This window comes from Solea senegalensis, linkage group LG3 (genome assembly GCF_019176455.1).
Source record: "Solea senegalensis isolate Sse05_10M linkage group LG3, IFAPA_SoseM_1, whole genome shotgun sequence".
Taxonomy (NCBI): Eukaryota; Metazoa; Chordata; class Actinopteri; order Pleuronectiformes; family Soleidae; genus Solea; species Solea senegalensis.
Genome location: NC_058023.1, coordinates 25,214,889 through 25,232,399, shown reverse-complemented (window position 1 = coordinate 25,232,399; position 17,511 = coordinate 25,214,889). Strand labels below are relative to the sequence as shown.

Genomic DNA, 17,511 nt, shown 5'->3' with positions numbered 1-17,511 from the left:
ATTAACATCGGACCTCAGTGACCTAATTGCATATGGATAGGGTTAAGTAGGACTGGATGTGTCTCGCGTGACCATATTATGATCAGACCTGTCTCCCCCGCCCTTTATTCAAACACGCGCCGGCGTCACCGATTGTTGGCACGAAACAAATTTGGTTTTAAACAAGTCTGACAGCACAGATGTGTCAGCATGTCTCTGTGTGTGAGTGTATGCGCGCGCCAGCAACTGACAGAGAGAAAAAAAGAGGAGCGAATGAAATCTCTTCTGCTATGCTGCTATAACATGAGAGAGAAAAATTGATTATAAGTGTAAAAAAACCCTGAAAGTGCTGTCTCTAATCTGTCCTGAGGACAAACTGCATTCATGCAGATGAGGATTGAAAGCACAGACTTCCTCAAACCGCCTCCAAATGTGGTTTCTGTGATTGTATCTGAGAAACACATTCAGGACACTTTACCGTAGGACCCTTCAGAGCTGTGTTGAGTGCAATCTGGACACGATCAGATCACTGAGGATGGATGTTAAGACCAAGTCTGAGATCAGTAGTTCAGGTGTTTCCAGTGACCTCACACAGATTAGAGTGAAGTTAAAAGAAACAAAAACAAAAGATTGTACCGCAGTTTAACAGTATACTGTACCCTAACCAAGCAAAGGCATATTGTGACATTTTTGAGGAGCAGTCTCTTCCGACCTTTCAAAAACTAAGAGACTAAATTAAGTTTAGTTAAAGCTACAGTCAACTGATTAAGTTAGAGATTTCAAAAATCAAATGTGAATCCTGCAAAACCCAGCACACAGGGTGTAAAATACTGCTCTGGATGTCAGTTGGTGGTCCTACATCGAATGTTTTCCAGCAAAAATGCAGCGATTCTAAAAGCAAAGCAAAGTGCTATAAAAACAAACTAACAAATGAGTCCTCATCAATTCATCCGTTCTGCCCCCTTTGTACAGCGGCATAAAAATGAGCTGGAAGGTGATGTGAAACTAAAAACATTTGAGATCTAGAACTCAATTACGCAGTTTATGTGCGTCACATCAGGGGAACTGGTGGTTCCCCCCTGCATTCCGCTCTTCCAAGTGGACCAGGGCAAAGAAAAGATGAAAAGAAGAGGGAGAGCTGAAAGACCAGCTGGCATGAAAAGTGGAAGAGGCTTGGGGCAAGAAAAAAAAAAAAAAAATCTAAGCCTGAAAAAAACTACTCTTTCATTGCCTCTTCAACACTGTTCTCCTCCTTCCCCTTTTCTATTCTGCTCTTCCCCCATTGTCTCAGTCCCCCATGGGCCTCTTCTCCCATCTTCCCTCCCCTCCCTCCTCCCTCCCCTCCCTCCCCTCTCACTCGGCTGTTCTAAGGACAGAGTCGTCTCCCAGGATCTTGCAGAGTTCGTTGAGGCGATTCTGCATCTCAGGAATGCCAGCCAGCTGAGACTCCAGCCGCTGCTTCTCCTCCGTGAGGGAGAGTCGTGTGGCTGTGTCCAGCTGCTCGAAGCGCCAGCCGCCCTCGCCGTCAAACTGCAGCAGGTGGGTGTGGTACTTCCTGGAGGTGGCGAGAGGAAGGATTTCAAACAAGCCGTTGATACTGTAATTCTACGTCCGGTTGAACAGCTCGGTCAAGTCAATTTCTTTTTCGCTAAATAAACCGGGTCATTCTATGTGTCTTACCACAGGGAGGGTCTGTGTGTGATGGAGAGCAGGGCGATGCCGGTGTCCTTAGCAGCCTGGAAAATCTTTCCCTCTACGTCAATGCTCACAGCACTGGTGCACTCGTCCAACAGAGCGTATTTAGGCCTAACAGACACAAGGGAAATGGTTTTAATGATTGCCGTTCATCCAGGTGGTGACTGTTGAGGCTATTTTTGTGTTCAAATCATGTGAAAATAACAAACTGTTGCCCCAAGATTCACAGAAGGTTCGCATTTCACTCATTAACTATGAGAAAAATAAACTACTTGGTGATACATGAACTATGTTATTCTATCTGATTCTGTTTTGCTTTCACTTGATTGGTTGAAGGTGCTTATGGAGCAGTTCAAGAACAAGCACAAATAAAACTTTTGTTTGTTTTAAACTTTATAATACAGTCGATCAATAATAAGATAATCTCGCAAAGTGCTCCGTCTCCAACATGTTCATACACATGGGTCAGGGTTGGCGCACAGGTGTGTGCACATACCCCTGTAAACTTTGTTTTTATTAATCCCAAAAAAAGTGGTTGTGAGGCCCCATGTCCGACAGTAGCTACCTAAGTATATTTCTAGTCTTTTATCATATTGCATTAGAAACTACAACGCGAGGTATAACGCTCGACTTTTCATAAATGTTCCAAGAACAAACTCAGAATTTGGATCTTGTCGTTATGGCCTGTACGTGCACTTTACTTTATTATGTCTCTCTTTTTTAATCTCCTTTAACTACTTCCTTTTCCTCGTATTCTGTTGTGAGTTTTATATCTGAAATAGTTTTGTCTCCGTAACTATTTGTGCTGCTATCTTGACCAGGACACCCTGGAAGAAGAGATCTTGCATCTCAATGGGACCTTCCTGGCTAAATAAAGGATAAATAAAAAATAAAACAGAATAAACTACTTGAAATGGAACACTTTAAGCTGCAGTGAGTAACGTTTGGTGGTGTTTGTTGTTGATGATGTGTTGGTTCTGTCTTTGTCAACAGAAATGATGAAAACCAGGTCTAGTCAGAAAACTACAGCCTGTGCTAATGGCCCTAGTGAAACACAGCGGTGATGATACTGCGTTTCCTAACCTGTGGTAAAACATGCGAGCCATTCCCATTCGCTGCTTCTCGCCTCCAGACAGCACGTCCTTCCAGTCGAGTTCGGCATCCCAGCCTGGACAAAAAACACGAAGACGTCACACAGACTATTAAGGATGGTGGAAAGAGCAAATAGAGCAGGACAGCAACACAACATCTTAAAGTGAGAGCACAGGCCTATGAAACGGTCGTGGAAACTCTAGGATGGAGTCGATCAATATGGCATTTTGGGCAACGCTATGAATAATTGAAATTTAAACTGCTAAGACTGCTGTTAACAACCATCTCAGAGCAAAGGAACGACATTGATGTTTGATAAAAAGGTCTCGTCGAGTCTGTGAACTTCACCACAGAGTTTAAACATACAGCTCCAGTCCCATGAAGTCATTATTCCAAATGTGCCTGCATCCGTGACTGCGCGATGAAGACATTTCTCAACATTTCCACACTGCGGCCATTCATACATTAAGACCCTCGTGCAGTAATAAGCTTAGGAGGGTTGGTTTTGAAACAATAGCCCTGTTTGTGTGGCAGTGAGAGAGGAGAGGCTGCTAGTTAAGTGAAACGACCAAGCTTCGGGCTGGGAAACACGCTTTACCTAACTCTGTTTGATCTCAAAACAACAGAAAACCTGCAGGGCCAATTCAAAATAATTCTGTGACACAAACGTGCTGAATTGGACTTATAATGATAGCCATCTAGTGGATTGTATGTGAAAAATGCATGCGGTCCAAAAAATTAAACCGATGCGCAAATGTTTGAAACTCTGTGATGGCCACCAGGGGGTGAGTGCACCAAGACGGTGCTGGCTGAATTGCAAACTTCAAGTGTTAAGACTAAGGGTGGCTCAATATCACGTTTTCCGATACTGATATCAACCTTAAGAATCTACTGATACTGATATCAGATGCACCGATACAAATATTTCACAGCAGGAAACTGATTCTCTCTCTCTCTCTGCATTTCTGACAATTAGCATGACAGAGCTTTCCTTTCATTGCCGAGAGTCGAAAAGAAGTGATCAGGAAGTGAATGTGGGCAACCACATCACAGTTATACACTAAAATGGAGCAAGGTCTCTAAAATGACTTGAAAATCAGACATAAGTAGAGCATAAAAAACACAAAAAATGGTTGACATGTTTCTAAAGCTGTCCTTATCAATTTTATCCTACCTCCCTCTCTGGTGACTATATGATTGAGGTTGACTATATCCAAGATGGCCTCCAGGTCCCTGTCACTCATGCCTCTAGCAGCCATTTCCTCCACTGAGTCTGGGTAGATCACCTGGTCCCGCAGTGATCCCATTGACATGTAGGGCCTAGAGGAACACACACACATTAATCCTCAATTAAAAGAAGTACTCCTGACACTAAACAACTGAATGAGTGCACAAAGGCAAACATTTTCTTTACTTCAAAGCAAGAAGAGAACAGGATGCCCATTAAGCTTCTGCTGTTCCTACTGTGGATGCTATATAAGACTCTGTTACGGCTGCCAGGTGGCTGTCTGATCCAATGTATAAAATATTCAATGTCCTGCAGGAGGGAGTCTGCTGAGTCAGCAGCTCTTTGCATCACTGGATAGGATTACAAAGTTTTCACCTTGTGTCACTTCAGGTCAGTTTGTCTCCTACATTACATTTTTTTTTTTATTTGCGAAACGATTTAACTTGGGATCACAGTGATGGACACAAACCTACCTGGAATGGACAGTTTTAAAAAAGAGTAAATCCTACAGATAATAACCCTTTTTTTTTTTTGCTTATTTTAACCATAAAAGGACAAGAAAATGTCCTGTAACTAAGTGCTTTTGTGCATTTTTCCAGAATAACGTCCAATATCTGGCAGTTATTTATAATTCACTGCATGTTAAAATACTGTTTTAACAATTTAAAATGAACAAAAACAGATTCTACATGTTAAATTTGAAATTTGAACAGTATAAAACATATTTACAATAACATTTCAGTCTCAATGTCCAAAAACAGGCCAAAAAGTGCAAATTATGTACAGGCATTTTTTCCAACTCTCTCCTCTCTGGCGACAAAGACGCTGATTATCGGGCTTCCTGCAACAACGCGAGTAATTACCGTAATAACCAAAATGTTAGTTTGACTTGCGACTTTTCAGCTTTTCAGAAACCGTTGGAAGTTTTCTGATAGCAAAGTGTAAAACGTCAGGGAAACTACAGCAATGCAGAGTGCACTCGTGTAAACGCTCAGTTTTAAAAGGTTAACTGTTCAATTCCAATATTTTACTGTCCTTAGCTTTACTTTGTCTTTTTTTTGTCATGATAATAAACTGAAGACTGTTAGGGTTTACACTGCTCCTCAGAACAACACAGACTTATTGGTATGATGATAACACAAACGTAAGACATTTCATATTACCCTTAATGTGATATCACAAAACACTGGAACACATAATGTACTGGACACAACCCAAGGCTGATTGTATTATACGCACTGAGTGACACTTAAAAAAAGACAACACAATAATCAGAACTACTGTCAAGAGACTACAATACAGATGCAAACTTCACATATGTGCACTTAAATAGTACACAATAACGAAGTCAATGACGTAACTGAAAGAAACTCCGGCCTTTTTTCTAGGTGGTAAATATTTCACAGTGGCCAGTGCTTTGGTTTCTCACAAACATCTTCTGTTACGGCATATTAAATTACTGGTAGGGTTCATCAATACATAGATCTAACCCTACAGTTGCTCTGGGACGACTCTCTGCTGTGGCATGTGTGAGAGTGTGTGTGTGTGTGTGTGTGTGTATACCTCTGAGGGATGTAAAACATATGCTGAGGAGAGGGTTTGTGTAGCCGACCGCCATAAACAGGCCACAGGCCGCTGAGGATCCTGAACAGAGAGCTTTTCCCACAGCCGTTAGGCCCCGTGATCAAAAGGTGCATGTCCTCCTCCACCTGGAACAAAGGGACAGCTTAACAATTCATCTGTGGCGCCGTCAGTCATCAGTAACATTAGGATATAATACATGTAAAGCTGTGGAGAGAGAGGTAGTATCAGTGAGTGTGCGGATTGCATGTGACCACAAAAAAACTTCTGATGAGCCAAAATAATACATGTTTTACAAACAGAATCGACTCCTTTTTAAGCTACACTAGAGCTGCAACTAACGATTACTTTCATAATCGATTCATCGGCCGATTATTTTCTCGATTAATCGTTTTGGTCCATAAAATATCAGAAAACCTTAAAAATGTTGACCAATGTTCGTCAAACCTGGAACTGATGATGTTCTCAAATGTCTTGTTTTGTCCACAAACCAAAATGATTCACTTTGAATGGTTTCTTTGTTATCCAGAGCAAAGAAATTAAGAAAATACTCACATTTAAGAAGCTTAAACAATCGGAAATCTTGTTTTAATCATGAAAAAAGCTTCATACCGATTAATCGATTATCAAAAATAGTTGTTGATTCGATTAATAACCGATTAATCAATTGTTTCAGCTCTACACTAAGCTCTAAATGTCTTATGTACACTCAGTTTATAACAGTCCATCTCCTGAAGCATGTAAAAGATAAAAAAAAGATGACAGGAAAGAATGAACTTTATAATCAGCTTTGAAAGAAAATCCAGACGTTTGTCAAATTATAAGCAACTTAATTAAGTTCAAAAACAATTATTCCCTTTTTAATTAATACATGGAACTTTTAAGTCTTTATTGAATGGACAGACTGTCGCATAAAAGATATACAACGAAGAGCTGCAAGGCAGAGGAAAAGGACTGTAACCTCTGTGTATGGGGGAACCTGTTTTACCTGGTGAGCAACCAGGTGTCCCAAACATAATATTTACTCATGATGATCTTCTTTAACATCAACAGACAGTTGAATTTATTCATCAGGATAATACAATTATTTGAGTCTGAAAATGTTGTCTGTCCAAGTCCCAGAGTGAATGTGAGTGAAAATGAACAGTTAAATACTTTTTTTTTTTTTCCACTAGGTTACACAACTTGTGTTGTCACTGATGCAATTGTTTGTTTTTGAGTATTTTCCTAGATAGCAGTGTCGATACTTGCTCTTATTCACAAAATACAGGTCACCCAGTGAATCATTTCACTGCTCTTTGCAGTAGCCTCAACGGCCCCACCCGAGTGATGCATCTCCTTCCTAATGAGACCTCAGAGAGTTGATCTTAAATGTTATTAAATGCCACACCACCGATAACAAATCCCTCAGGCAGTTTGATGACGAAGTGTGGCTCTCCCTTGTAATGTTTTCCATTATTTTCCTAATATTCCTGTATTGTGTTGTCTGAGGATAACGTTGTAATTTAAAATCCAGGATTCACAACAGCACATACTTTTCAATACAAGCAAATTGGTTGAATTCAACAGAGCAGGTGACAGTGAGTATAGCGGTCTCACCTTAAAATTCAAGCAAGACACGACGACGTCCCCATTGGGCGTGATAATTGGTACATTTTCACACACAATGCCTTGGTCCACATCTATCACTTCACCTGTAGACACAATAGACAGGAAAAAACAAGGACAAGGATGAGAAGTATCTGTCTTTTAGAGTTGAAAGGATTAGACTCTTACAGCCAAGGCATTTGCATGGATATGAACAGGATTATACTTAAAAATACAGGAATTATGGGTTTTAAAATCCCTCTTTACTACTTTACTTACTACTTATCTCTTTTTACTTAACAGAGATTCATACCAGGGTCAAATGACGTGGACATTTACAGAAGGAATGACGCCGCTGACCTCAATGTTGCTGATTGCTTGTAACATCATGTTGATAAGCAAGGAACTCATTCCGCTTTTTGTTAAGCGTCCCATTTAAGTGTCTGTACAACACTTCAGGGTGGAATTGCATCCTGTGGTCAGTGTCCACTAGGTGTAATTGTTGTGAGTGGCTGCTAAATTGACCAGTTAAACATCATCTTAGATGCGGCGCAGCACAAAACACTGTACGTGTCAAGTGGTAAAGTGCATGTGTAAAAGTTGCTTATTGTTAGTTTGGCAGTAGAAATAATGTATATATATATATATATATTTATTACTTATTACTTATACATATATAAGTGTATTACTTAATCTTCAATTTCTGCCTAATAAAAATAGTTTCACCAAAGCTTTACACACTGGACCTTTATTTTGAAAATTATTATTTCATTTACATAATATTTTTATAAATGAAAATAATAATTATTGGATTAGAGGTTAAGAGGTTTTGTGATTACATCTTCTTCAATAGGAATATGTTGTGGTTTATACACGGTGACGACAGCAACAAAATCTGTTTGAGACATTTGAGTACTTTGGCGTTTCTTTGAAGTCTGGGAAAAAACAGTCAACCTTTTTCACTATTTTCTGAAATCAACTAATCTCATAATAGAAATTATTTTGAAAACATTTGACAAGTGAATCCATAACAAAAAAGTATTCCTTACTTGCATCCCTAGAATGATTGACAATAACCATTAGTGTAAAAGTGACTACTGGTCTGTTAGATTTGGGTTTATTTGAGTGGCCGTTATACACTGAGATACAGCCAACGCTCTGTAGTGCAGACAGAGGAAGTGGTAAAAGTTTGCCCAACAAAGCTGCAGTGACACTGGCAGCTGATGAGACAAGCAAATGCACGTGTTTGTACAGCAGAGCAGGCCTACCCTTTATCTCCAGCGGTCCATCTATGTGCATCTCAGGCTTGCTCTTCTTCTCTGCTCCTGTTGTGGTCGATAGAGAGGAGCGCTTGTAAACACCCCTCTGGACGTCCTCGAACACCTCGAACATGTTGTGGACTCGTGCAGTGTAGCCTGCCAACTCTGTGACCTGTCCCCAAAAACACACACAGAGACACACACGGGGAGCAACGGTCACTCTCTGCTAAATGTCAGCGTTGTGTCAGGATAACTCGAGAGAAGATCACAGCGTGATAAAGGTCAGTGAGTAGTGAGTTTTTAATCTGGTGCTTGTCTGATGAATGACGGTACAGCAAGATGATCTATTGTGACATGGAATAAATATGAGAACAGAAAGTTGCTCCATGTCTGAGTGCATGACGACATAATGTGATACTGATAGTATCTTGATACTAATCTATAACCATTCTATTGATACTAATCTATAATCAGCCCTATATGTATATTCATTATCCATCCAGAATAAAGAGAAACTAATAAATTCACATTTTCAACAACCTTGAAAGTAAAAAGGTAGAAACAGCAAAGACAAATATATTTAAAGACAAAAAGAGTGTTCTAATGACACTCATATGAAGAACAAGAGAAAAATCACCCTCTTGCTTTGGCTTTGCTGCTGCACCCTGCAGTGAGACGAGCAAGACTGTGCTGGCTGTTGACACAGCTTGACTGTATTAAACAACAAACACTAATTCTGGGAATTCATGGACGGTGCGTGAGCCTGCGGAGAGGAGACCGTGTCAAACGAGCAAGAATGAATTACTGGACTGGACTGGGGGGACTGGACAAGTGAAAAAGCATTAGAAGAAAATATTTGTATTCGTGTTTACCTCCTAACGCCGTTATCAATCAGCCAATCTGGTCAAAAACACTGGGTTAGGTAATGGAAAAAGAATCATATAACTTGGTGAGTAAGTAACTAAGTAAAAGATACATGTGTGCCACACTGCAGTGTTCAACTGAGCTGTGGGAGCCTATTTTACCTATAATTTTGTAAAAACATTGTATCGCACTGATCAGTATCTGTAATATGATAGGACCTTAGGCAAACAAGCTATCACTGTAGTAATCAGGTGTGACAGTCGCAAATCTACGTGTGTGATCACATCTTGCCAAAAAACACACTACACACGCTGTAATAATGACAATATGGAACAAAGGCCAGACTTGTGTCTTGCAGGTGTTGTGCAGACTGCAGAATTCTGAGGAGGGGAATTTAATGCAGCTACATAATGTGCAGTTTTATCTTTAAACAATGCACATGCCACCTGACGTGCATTCAAGACAAAACGTACCCGCTACACTTGTTTGACCATTTGACCATTTGGGGAAGGTAGGTTAACACTGGGTCACAAAACTACCAAATAAAATATCACTTCAAAGGAGGAGGATATACTGTGGGTACTGGCCAAGTGTATCCTGCCATGGTTCTTGTTCTAACAGCACAGTGACCATAAATGTCCTTCTCATTTGCCAAAATGTGTTTATGTACTGGATTACTGGAGAGAAAGACAGAGAGAGAGAGAGAGAGAGAGAGAGAGGATGAAGAGAGAAAGTGAGGAAGTGATGCAGAAGTGTGGGCTGAAAGATCAACAGATGGAGGATTATTCACAGCCAGGCTAAGCCTCAAGAGACGAAGCTCTGGACACACACACACAGTTTGCACAGCTATGCTTTTTAGGACACTTCACTGCACTTGCCGTCCATTTGGACAGCCTAAACAAACCCTTATGCCTAACCTTAACCATAACCAGTAAATGCCAAACCCTAACCTTAACCAGATTCTCAGAAATTAGTGTCTGCCTCATTAGGACCAGGTTTTGGTCTCTCCGACTCTCTGACAACAGGTGCTGACAAAGTCGGTGTTTATCCAAGAAAAGACTTATCAAAATTAGTAGGGCTAAAACAGTGAATTGATGTATCCATTATTGATCAGTTATTAAATGAATTGCCAACTGTTTTGATAATCTTGAGAAATGGATGCCTTTTAAATACTACTGGATTCAATTGTTTTCCTTAATGGTGTCAGTAGTCTGACACACATAAAAGAAAACCAACCTGATCCGATGCAACGTTTGCATTTCCACATTTTTCAGAGAATGTTCTTGTCTGGACGTCTGTTTTTCAAAAGCTGTCAAAAAATAAAATAATGTCTAGACTGAATCAGAACGGAGGCATTTGAACGAGGCCCATTCTAAAAGATGAGTCACCGACTACCATGAGCTGAGACTTGACCACACACACAACAAACAACATGCCCTGCACAACGATAATAAAACAGTCAGTGTTTGGGGGTGTGAGCGAGGCACACTGCCTCAGGAATGTGCTCCATCACTGCTGTTAAACTGCACACACACACACACACACACTTGCACATCTCCTGGACTAACAAGCAGGGACTTGCTGCTCACTGTACTTAATACACACTCATGGAATGGAGCTGTGTGCAGGCTAAAACATGCACCATCTAGCAATTGCGTTGGCAATGTAAATGACAAGATATCTGCTCAGCCGCGGGCCGACACATGACTGAACGGTCCAAGTTGAGATGTGTTTTCTGCAGATTTCACAGGTTAGTGCAGTTGAGCTTTGTGTGTGTGTGCAAACAACAACCTTCAGTGTTTCAAATTCTCCTTTTCAACACAGACACGGACCGAGATGACGTAAGACACAGACAGACAGGCGGCACAAGTTCACCCGACTGTTGCTCGAATGCTACATACAATTCTTTACGAAGGGAATGACAGGATGGCATGGAATAAAAAAAGCAGATGTCAAAAAGACAGGGTGAGTCTATAATCACAGTTAGACAAGTACAAACCATCTGCACTGCAATACAGCCTCACCACAAATGTACCGCTGCCAAATCCTCTTATGAACCTTAAAATAAAGCCTAAAAGAGAGACTGCATGAATGGGTCTTGCTTTTATTTTTGGATTAAAATGCAACAGGAGATCAGGGGTTTGGTGTTGAATGAACAAGGCCTTTCATTCATTAATGTCTTTCTTTGCTTTTTTCAGTCTGGACACGAAAAATATTTCTGTGCATGCACGGTGAGCTCCACACGGGAAAAGCAGAGACTTGTTGACAGCCTTCATTTCTACTTTAGTCTGTCTCTTATTCATCAACCACTGGTCCCAAAATCATTTGAAAGTCTATTGACAACTCATTTTTGCATGATTTTAAATGTCACATGATGGTGTAAAGTTGCTGCACTGCGAAAACATCCAGACCTCTTCATCTTGCCCTAAATATTGACATAGTGTGACGTTTAATGTAGAAATAGTATTGAAAAATTGAGAAATAGTTCACTTGTTCTGTCATAATCACTTGGTTGTTGTATAAAACTAAAACCAGAAAGCAAAGTCTCACATTAAAGCAGCTGGAATCAAAGTATGCTTGAAAACAGGTCCAACTGGATTGAAGGAGTTTTTATGAATGGCTACTTTACATATAGATATACAGTATTCACAGATATATACTGTATATATATATACATACAGAGATGAGGCACAATGTTTAAAGGTTTCTGAGAATGGCTCCATTGTCATTTTCTACAAGACATTTTATGTACATTTACTGTAAATATCTTGTAAGTCATGGTATTTATTTTAAAGTCTGAGGATGATTGTATAGGAACGGAATGACAGAGTATAAAAAGCTGCCTTAGTGGCAGAGATAGACAGAGGAGAATCCCCCTTATTCTTTTCTGACAAAGACATACAGCACTCCAGCAATGCTACATTCAAGTCGACATGCCAGCGTCCTCACCTCTTTGTAGGAGGACATGATCCTCTCGATGGCATCGGCTCCTGAGGCCAAGAGGTTGCGGGCGGTGGTGAAAGCCTCCGTCCTCTCACTCACCATCACCTGTCTCTGACCATCTGCTGTTTCTAGAGGACAGACACGGTGGACAGAAGTGAAGCACGTGGTTTAAGACACTGCGGAACCACACAGATGTTTAGTGGAGTGGAATTATCTTATTATTATTCACACATTTCTGTTATGAAACCAACAACAAGATGGAACCAAAAAGTAAATATTAGCGAACAGCTGACGGTAAAGCTGTTGCCGAGAACAACCAATGAGAACGATTGTTATTCAGTATGATTATATGATGTTAGAAAAAAACTCCAAAATATTGTGTTAATCCAACATTTAAACAAAAAATGGTACCAAATGGAATTTCAGACAATAATACCCAGATAAGGTAGTGGTTAGCACTCTTGCCTGTGCAGCAGGAAGGAGTCTGCATGGAATTTGCATGTTCTCCCCGTGTGTGTAGGTTTTATCCGGGTTCTCTGGTTTCCTCCCACAGTCCAAAAGCATGCAATATGGGTAAATATTAGGTAAATTGGACACTGTAAATTGACCGTGGGTGTGAGAGTGAGAGTGGATGGTTGCGGCCCTGTGATGGACTGGTGATCTGTACAGGGTGTACCCTGCCTTTCACCCTATGTCATGGATGGATGGATGCAATTATACCCAGATAACAACATTACTGCATGAAGACATTCGGTAGGACCAGAGTAAGACTTAAGCTGGCCTGGGTACTCTGCACGTGCCCCACAATTTACACTCCCACCTTAAACCCAAAAACTATAGAAGAAGCCAGTACACAGACAATGACATAAACAAGGCTGGTATATTTGTTGGACTGATGAAGAGACTGACTCCATGCTCTGTCAGCTTAAATAATGAATTATCTATAAGTTTATGGATGCAGGAAGACTGGGAATGACGGTCGACATGCTAACAACTAGCCGCCAGCTAAACTGGAAACCGAAAAATAGAGCCAGCAGCAAATTTCTCAATTTTCAGGATACTAAAATGTGGACAGCTCGAATATTTGGAGCAGAATTAATGTCTTTTTAAATTAAAATGGATTAATGTGGATTAGCCAAAGTGTTTCCCTCATGTGAACCTGTCCCCACCACATGTCCACACTTGTGTATAAGCGTGATCATTAGAAAAAGGTTTTTTAAACAGCAATGATGACACTGGAACAGTAGCACAGCAAACAAAGGAATTCAGTAACTCAGTTACTTCTGATGCAACTGAAATGTCATGAGTCACTGTGGGAGGCAGTTACTCACACATGCTAATCAGCTCTTGCTTTAAGGAAGCAGTAGCAGTAGCTTGGTTTTGGAGATGATGATCCAACTGTAAAAAGATAATCTGGAGATTTATTGAACTGGGTTTAGTTTGCTTTTCAGTCACGCAGCAGCTTTGGATTTGGATTTTGCAAACCACAGTTTTGGATTTCACAGACATTTCTGAAAGAAAATACTTGGAACACTGTGGGTGTCCTTACCGTTGTCGGCGAAGCCGGTGGCCGTGATGATCGGCACGGCGACCATGACGAGTCCACTGCTGCTCCACACGTACTTCATGAGGAACTGCTCGATCATGATGTACCACAGACGCTTGGACAGGATCAGGTTCATCTGCTCGGCCAGAGCCCGGTAACATTTCTGCAGCTGACGCATCTCCACCTGCAGTGGCCGGTATATAACGGCAGAGTATTGATGTCATTCATTGTTTTTGCTTTTATGCATCAAGTCTGATAAAGGATGCGATTTACACAAACCTTCCAAGGCAATGATGTGCCTTGATTAAAATCTTGAAGGTAATATGATGATTACCTTCAAGGTTTTACCTGAGTTATCAAAATAAAAATGAAAAGTCAAAATGTGTCTTCTACAGTTAACTAAAAGAGGAAACCATGAACTAAGCAAAGTGGGCAGCTGTCAGGTCCCCTAAAACGCCATTTCCGTTCGAACAAAAAAAGTATGTATTCACCTCAACCCATTTCCATGTGGATGGCCCCCAAGGCTGTGAGTTCTCTGTGAGGCCCTGAAAGTCCCATGTTTACTGTGCCAATTCATTTTGGTCTTTAATTATTTGCATATTGATTTGAGGATGTGAACCACTGAATAACAGCATGAATTGGGTCCATGTAGAGGGACACCATTTCAAATTTTGTGTTGTTGTGTTGTGATTTAGGTGATGTTATGTTTGTATCTTGGTGCACTAATAGTGTGAAGCTCTGAAGCTTTGGACATACACGGCAGTGATTCTCAAATATGGTTCCATGGACCCTCTGGCATCCACCAGTATTTTTTACAGTGAATATGAAATGAAATCTGATATTGTTCACATATTACTTTCTAATAATAATAATAATGTGGTTACAATAAAATATTCTGTTTAAAAATAAATTTAAAAAAAATCTTGTAGGGGACGTAGGGGCTGGGAAAAGAACCAAACATGGGTTGAGGTGCTAAATAATTAAATTTGCTTTAACTTTTCCAATAATAATATAACATGTTACAGAAGTGGCAGTAAAAATTGGCAGAAACATTTTCCACAGATTTGGTCTGGTCTTGTCACCTTTAAAAGTCATTGTTAAAAACATAATATTATCAGATCTTATCACATTGTAGAAAATGACTGCATCATAGTTTAAACCAGTGTTTCCCAAACTTTTTAATGGGAGACTCACTTTTTTTAAAAGAAACTATTGTGACCCAATTTATAATATACATTGTGACAAGAGCCAGTGTTGAGCATAATGATTTCTGCCTATTTAAATGTCATTTTTAACACCTACTTTGAACTGATACAGCAGATATTTGCAATGAAATGAAATGGAATTTTCAGTAAAAGGCTGGAAACAACTCAATCCATAACATGCTGCATATTACACATCTGTCATTATTATTATTATTCACCCCTGCTCACCTTGTGACCTCTGTAGAAAGCTATTTCCTCAGCATTTGCGATGATCCTGGAGTGCACATAGCGCAGGTAGCCCTTCCTGTGAGCCTCCTCGGCCACCAGCTTCCCAAACCTGGGCGAGCAGGCGCGCAGCACCTTCGCCGTGGCGAAGACCACCAGGCCGGCCAGCATGGTGGGCCCGGTGGCGTTGGCCCCCCTGGAGCGGGCAGTCTGGATCAGGGTGTAGGAGGTCAGCATCACATCCAGGATGGGCTTGGTGAGGTTGGAATAGAGGTGAGCCACGGACTGGGAGAACATCATGACGTCCTCAGTGAGAGACTGGTCCGGGTTGGCCAGTCTCCCGTCCATGTTGCTGACTTTGTAGTAGGTCTGGTCGGTGAAGTAGGTCCGGTAGGCATGGTTCACCAACCGGGTGCGGAAGGCCAGAGCCAGTTTGCACTCCAGGTAGCGGATGGCGCTGTTGACGAACGTGGCCGGGATGGCAATGAGGAGCCATTTGATGAGCTGGAGGATGAAGCGCCTGGGCTTCTTCTCCACGATCGTTTTGACGATCTTACCGTCCAAGCTGGCCACGTATATGGACAGAAACGTCCTGGATACCAGCGCCACAGAGTGTAGGGAGAGCAAAGCGAGCTCTTTGGATACAAGCTTGGGGAAGAGGATCTTACCGAGTTCGAGGATCTGCTTGAAAAACGCAGCGTTAACCCCTGGTGATGTCTTCCTCTCACCCGCGGCAACTATCTGACCGTTTCCTGAACAGGTGGAGCCGTTCTCCGCCTTCGAAAGCCGGCGGTTCCTCTCTGGATCTTTGCCTTTGCTGATCTGCCTGCAGATGATGGGGTACAGTGTTTTGATGCCGTAAGCAGCGGCAGCGAGTAACACGGCTCGCTTCGCCGCAGCAGTGCGGTCCCATCTCACTTTGGACGCCGCATCGAGGATGTTGGACATGTTTTCAAACGTTAGTGGTCTCCGCTGACGGTCCTCACATCAGCCATCCCCCGCAGCCAGAGCAGCCAGAGCCCCCACGTCGACATGAGAGGAGAGTCCGACCGATGATAGATGACTGATGCGGAGAAAGCTCGGTACATGAACCGTTACATCCTGCTCCTTTTTAGATCCAGTGTCAAGCAGGAACAAAGTTAACCACCTGCGCTTCCGGTTCTACATTTCAGAGTAAAAGCCTAACGTCAACACTTACAATCATGGTAAGAGAAATTGTAACTTAAAGGTGCAGTATTTACCATTTTGAGGGGGGTTGATGGCAGAAATTGAATTGACTTTTTATGGGTTTAAGTGTATACAAATGATTTGCTTTCTGGTGTTTCAAAATAAGTCTTTTCTATGTTCTTGAGGCAAGAACCTTGATTTTCAGAGGCTGCCTTGTTGTGTCGCCAGGTTTCAACAGCAGCCAGAATATACAAACCGTCGAAGTATTAAAAAAACCGATGGGAAAAACCACAAAGGGTTTGCAGCAGAAAGTTTTTGCACAAATTAGAACATTATCCTTTCTGGTATGACTGTTCTCTGACACGAGGGAAAGGGAGAGGTGATTGGACTTATCCTGTGTCTTAATCTGCAGTCTCACAATCAGATGTCTGGACTGGACCTGTGGGGTTATGGCCCACAGGGGGGCATTGGAGGTACTGCAGGTGGCTCCTATCATTTTATTAGGTACACAGGACACAGTGAAGTGTCTGGAGTGTTCAAAGCTGGTCCTCTGCATACATTAGTTACTGTAACGGGAAGTTAATTGAGTTCATTTAGAATATATTCTCTCTTATTCTGATCATTCTCTGTAAACTCCACAGATGGGTGGAAATGAGTGATAATCCGAGTAGATCTGCAATTTCTGTAATACAAATGGACCAGCCTGTATGGAACCAACAAGGTACCAACAACAGTAACTTGAAAGTCACTCAATCACTTTTCCTTCCCATTCCGGTGTGTGGTTTGCTTAATAAAGTGGCAGGTTAGTGTAGAGCACAGTCTATGCTCTGCACAATTAAACTGTAATACTATCTAATACAATACAATAAAGAGTCACAACACAGTTTTGTTAAGCAATACTGAGATCGTGGATATTTATGAAGATAATTAATTCATAATAGGGACAAAATGTTTAAATTTGTGATCTGTTTACTTCAATGTTGTGACAGATTCTTGCTAATATACTGTAGAAATCCAGGTGGAAGATTTCTTTAATTTCTATAATTTGTGGGGGCCTTAATGCAAGAATTTGAGAAAATATAGAGAAAACAGGGTTGGTGACTTAACATGAGATATAGTGCACATGGTGTATTGAGAGCA

General features: G+C 41.2%; 1 protein-coding gene across 1 annotated transcript; it reads right to left on the bottom strand.

The window, feature by feature from the left end:
• Window positions 1-1,327: 1,327 nt before the first annotated feature.
• On the bottom strand, window positions 1,328-16,337 carry LOC122767306 (ATP-binding cassette sub-family D member 2-like). The gene is made up of 10 exons (XM_044022754.1): window positions 15,208-16,337; window positions 13,778-13,958; window positions 12,235-12,356; window positions 8,431-8,593; window positions 7,175-7,269; window positions 5,558-5,703; window positions 3,941-4,086; window positions 2,758-2,842; window positions 1,660-1,785; window positions 1,328-1,534 (listed from the first exon to the last, which is right to left on the bottom strand). Exons 1-10 carry the CDS (start codon window positions 16,150-16,152, stop codon window positions 1,333-1,335), a joined length of 2,211 nt encoding a protein of 736 aa, XP_043878689.1. The 5' UTR covers window positions 16,153-16,337; the 3' UTR covers window positions 1,328-1,332.
• Window positions 16,338-17,511: the final 1,174 nt, after the last annotated feature.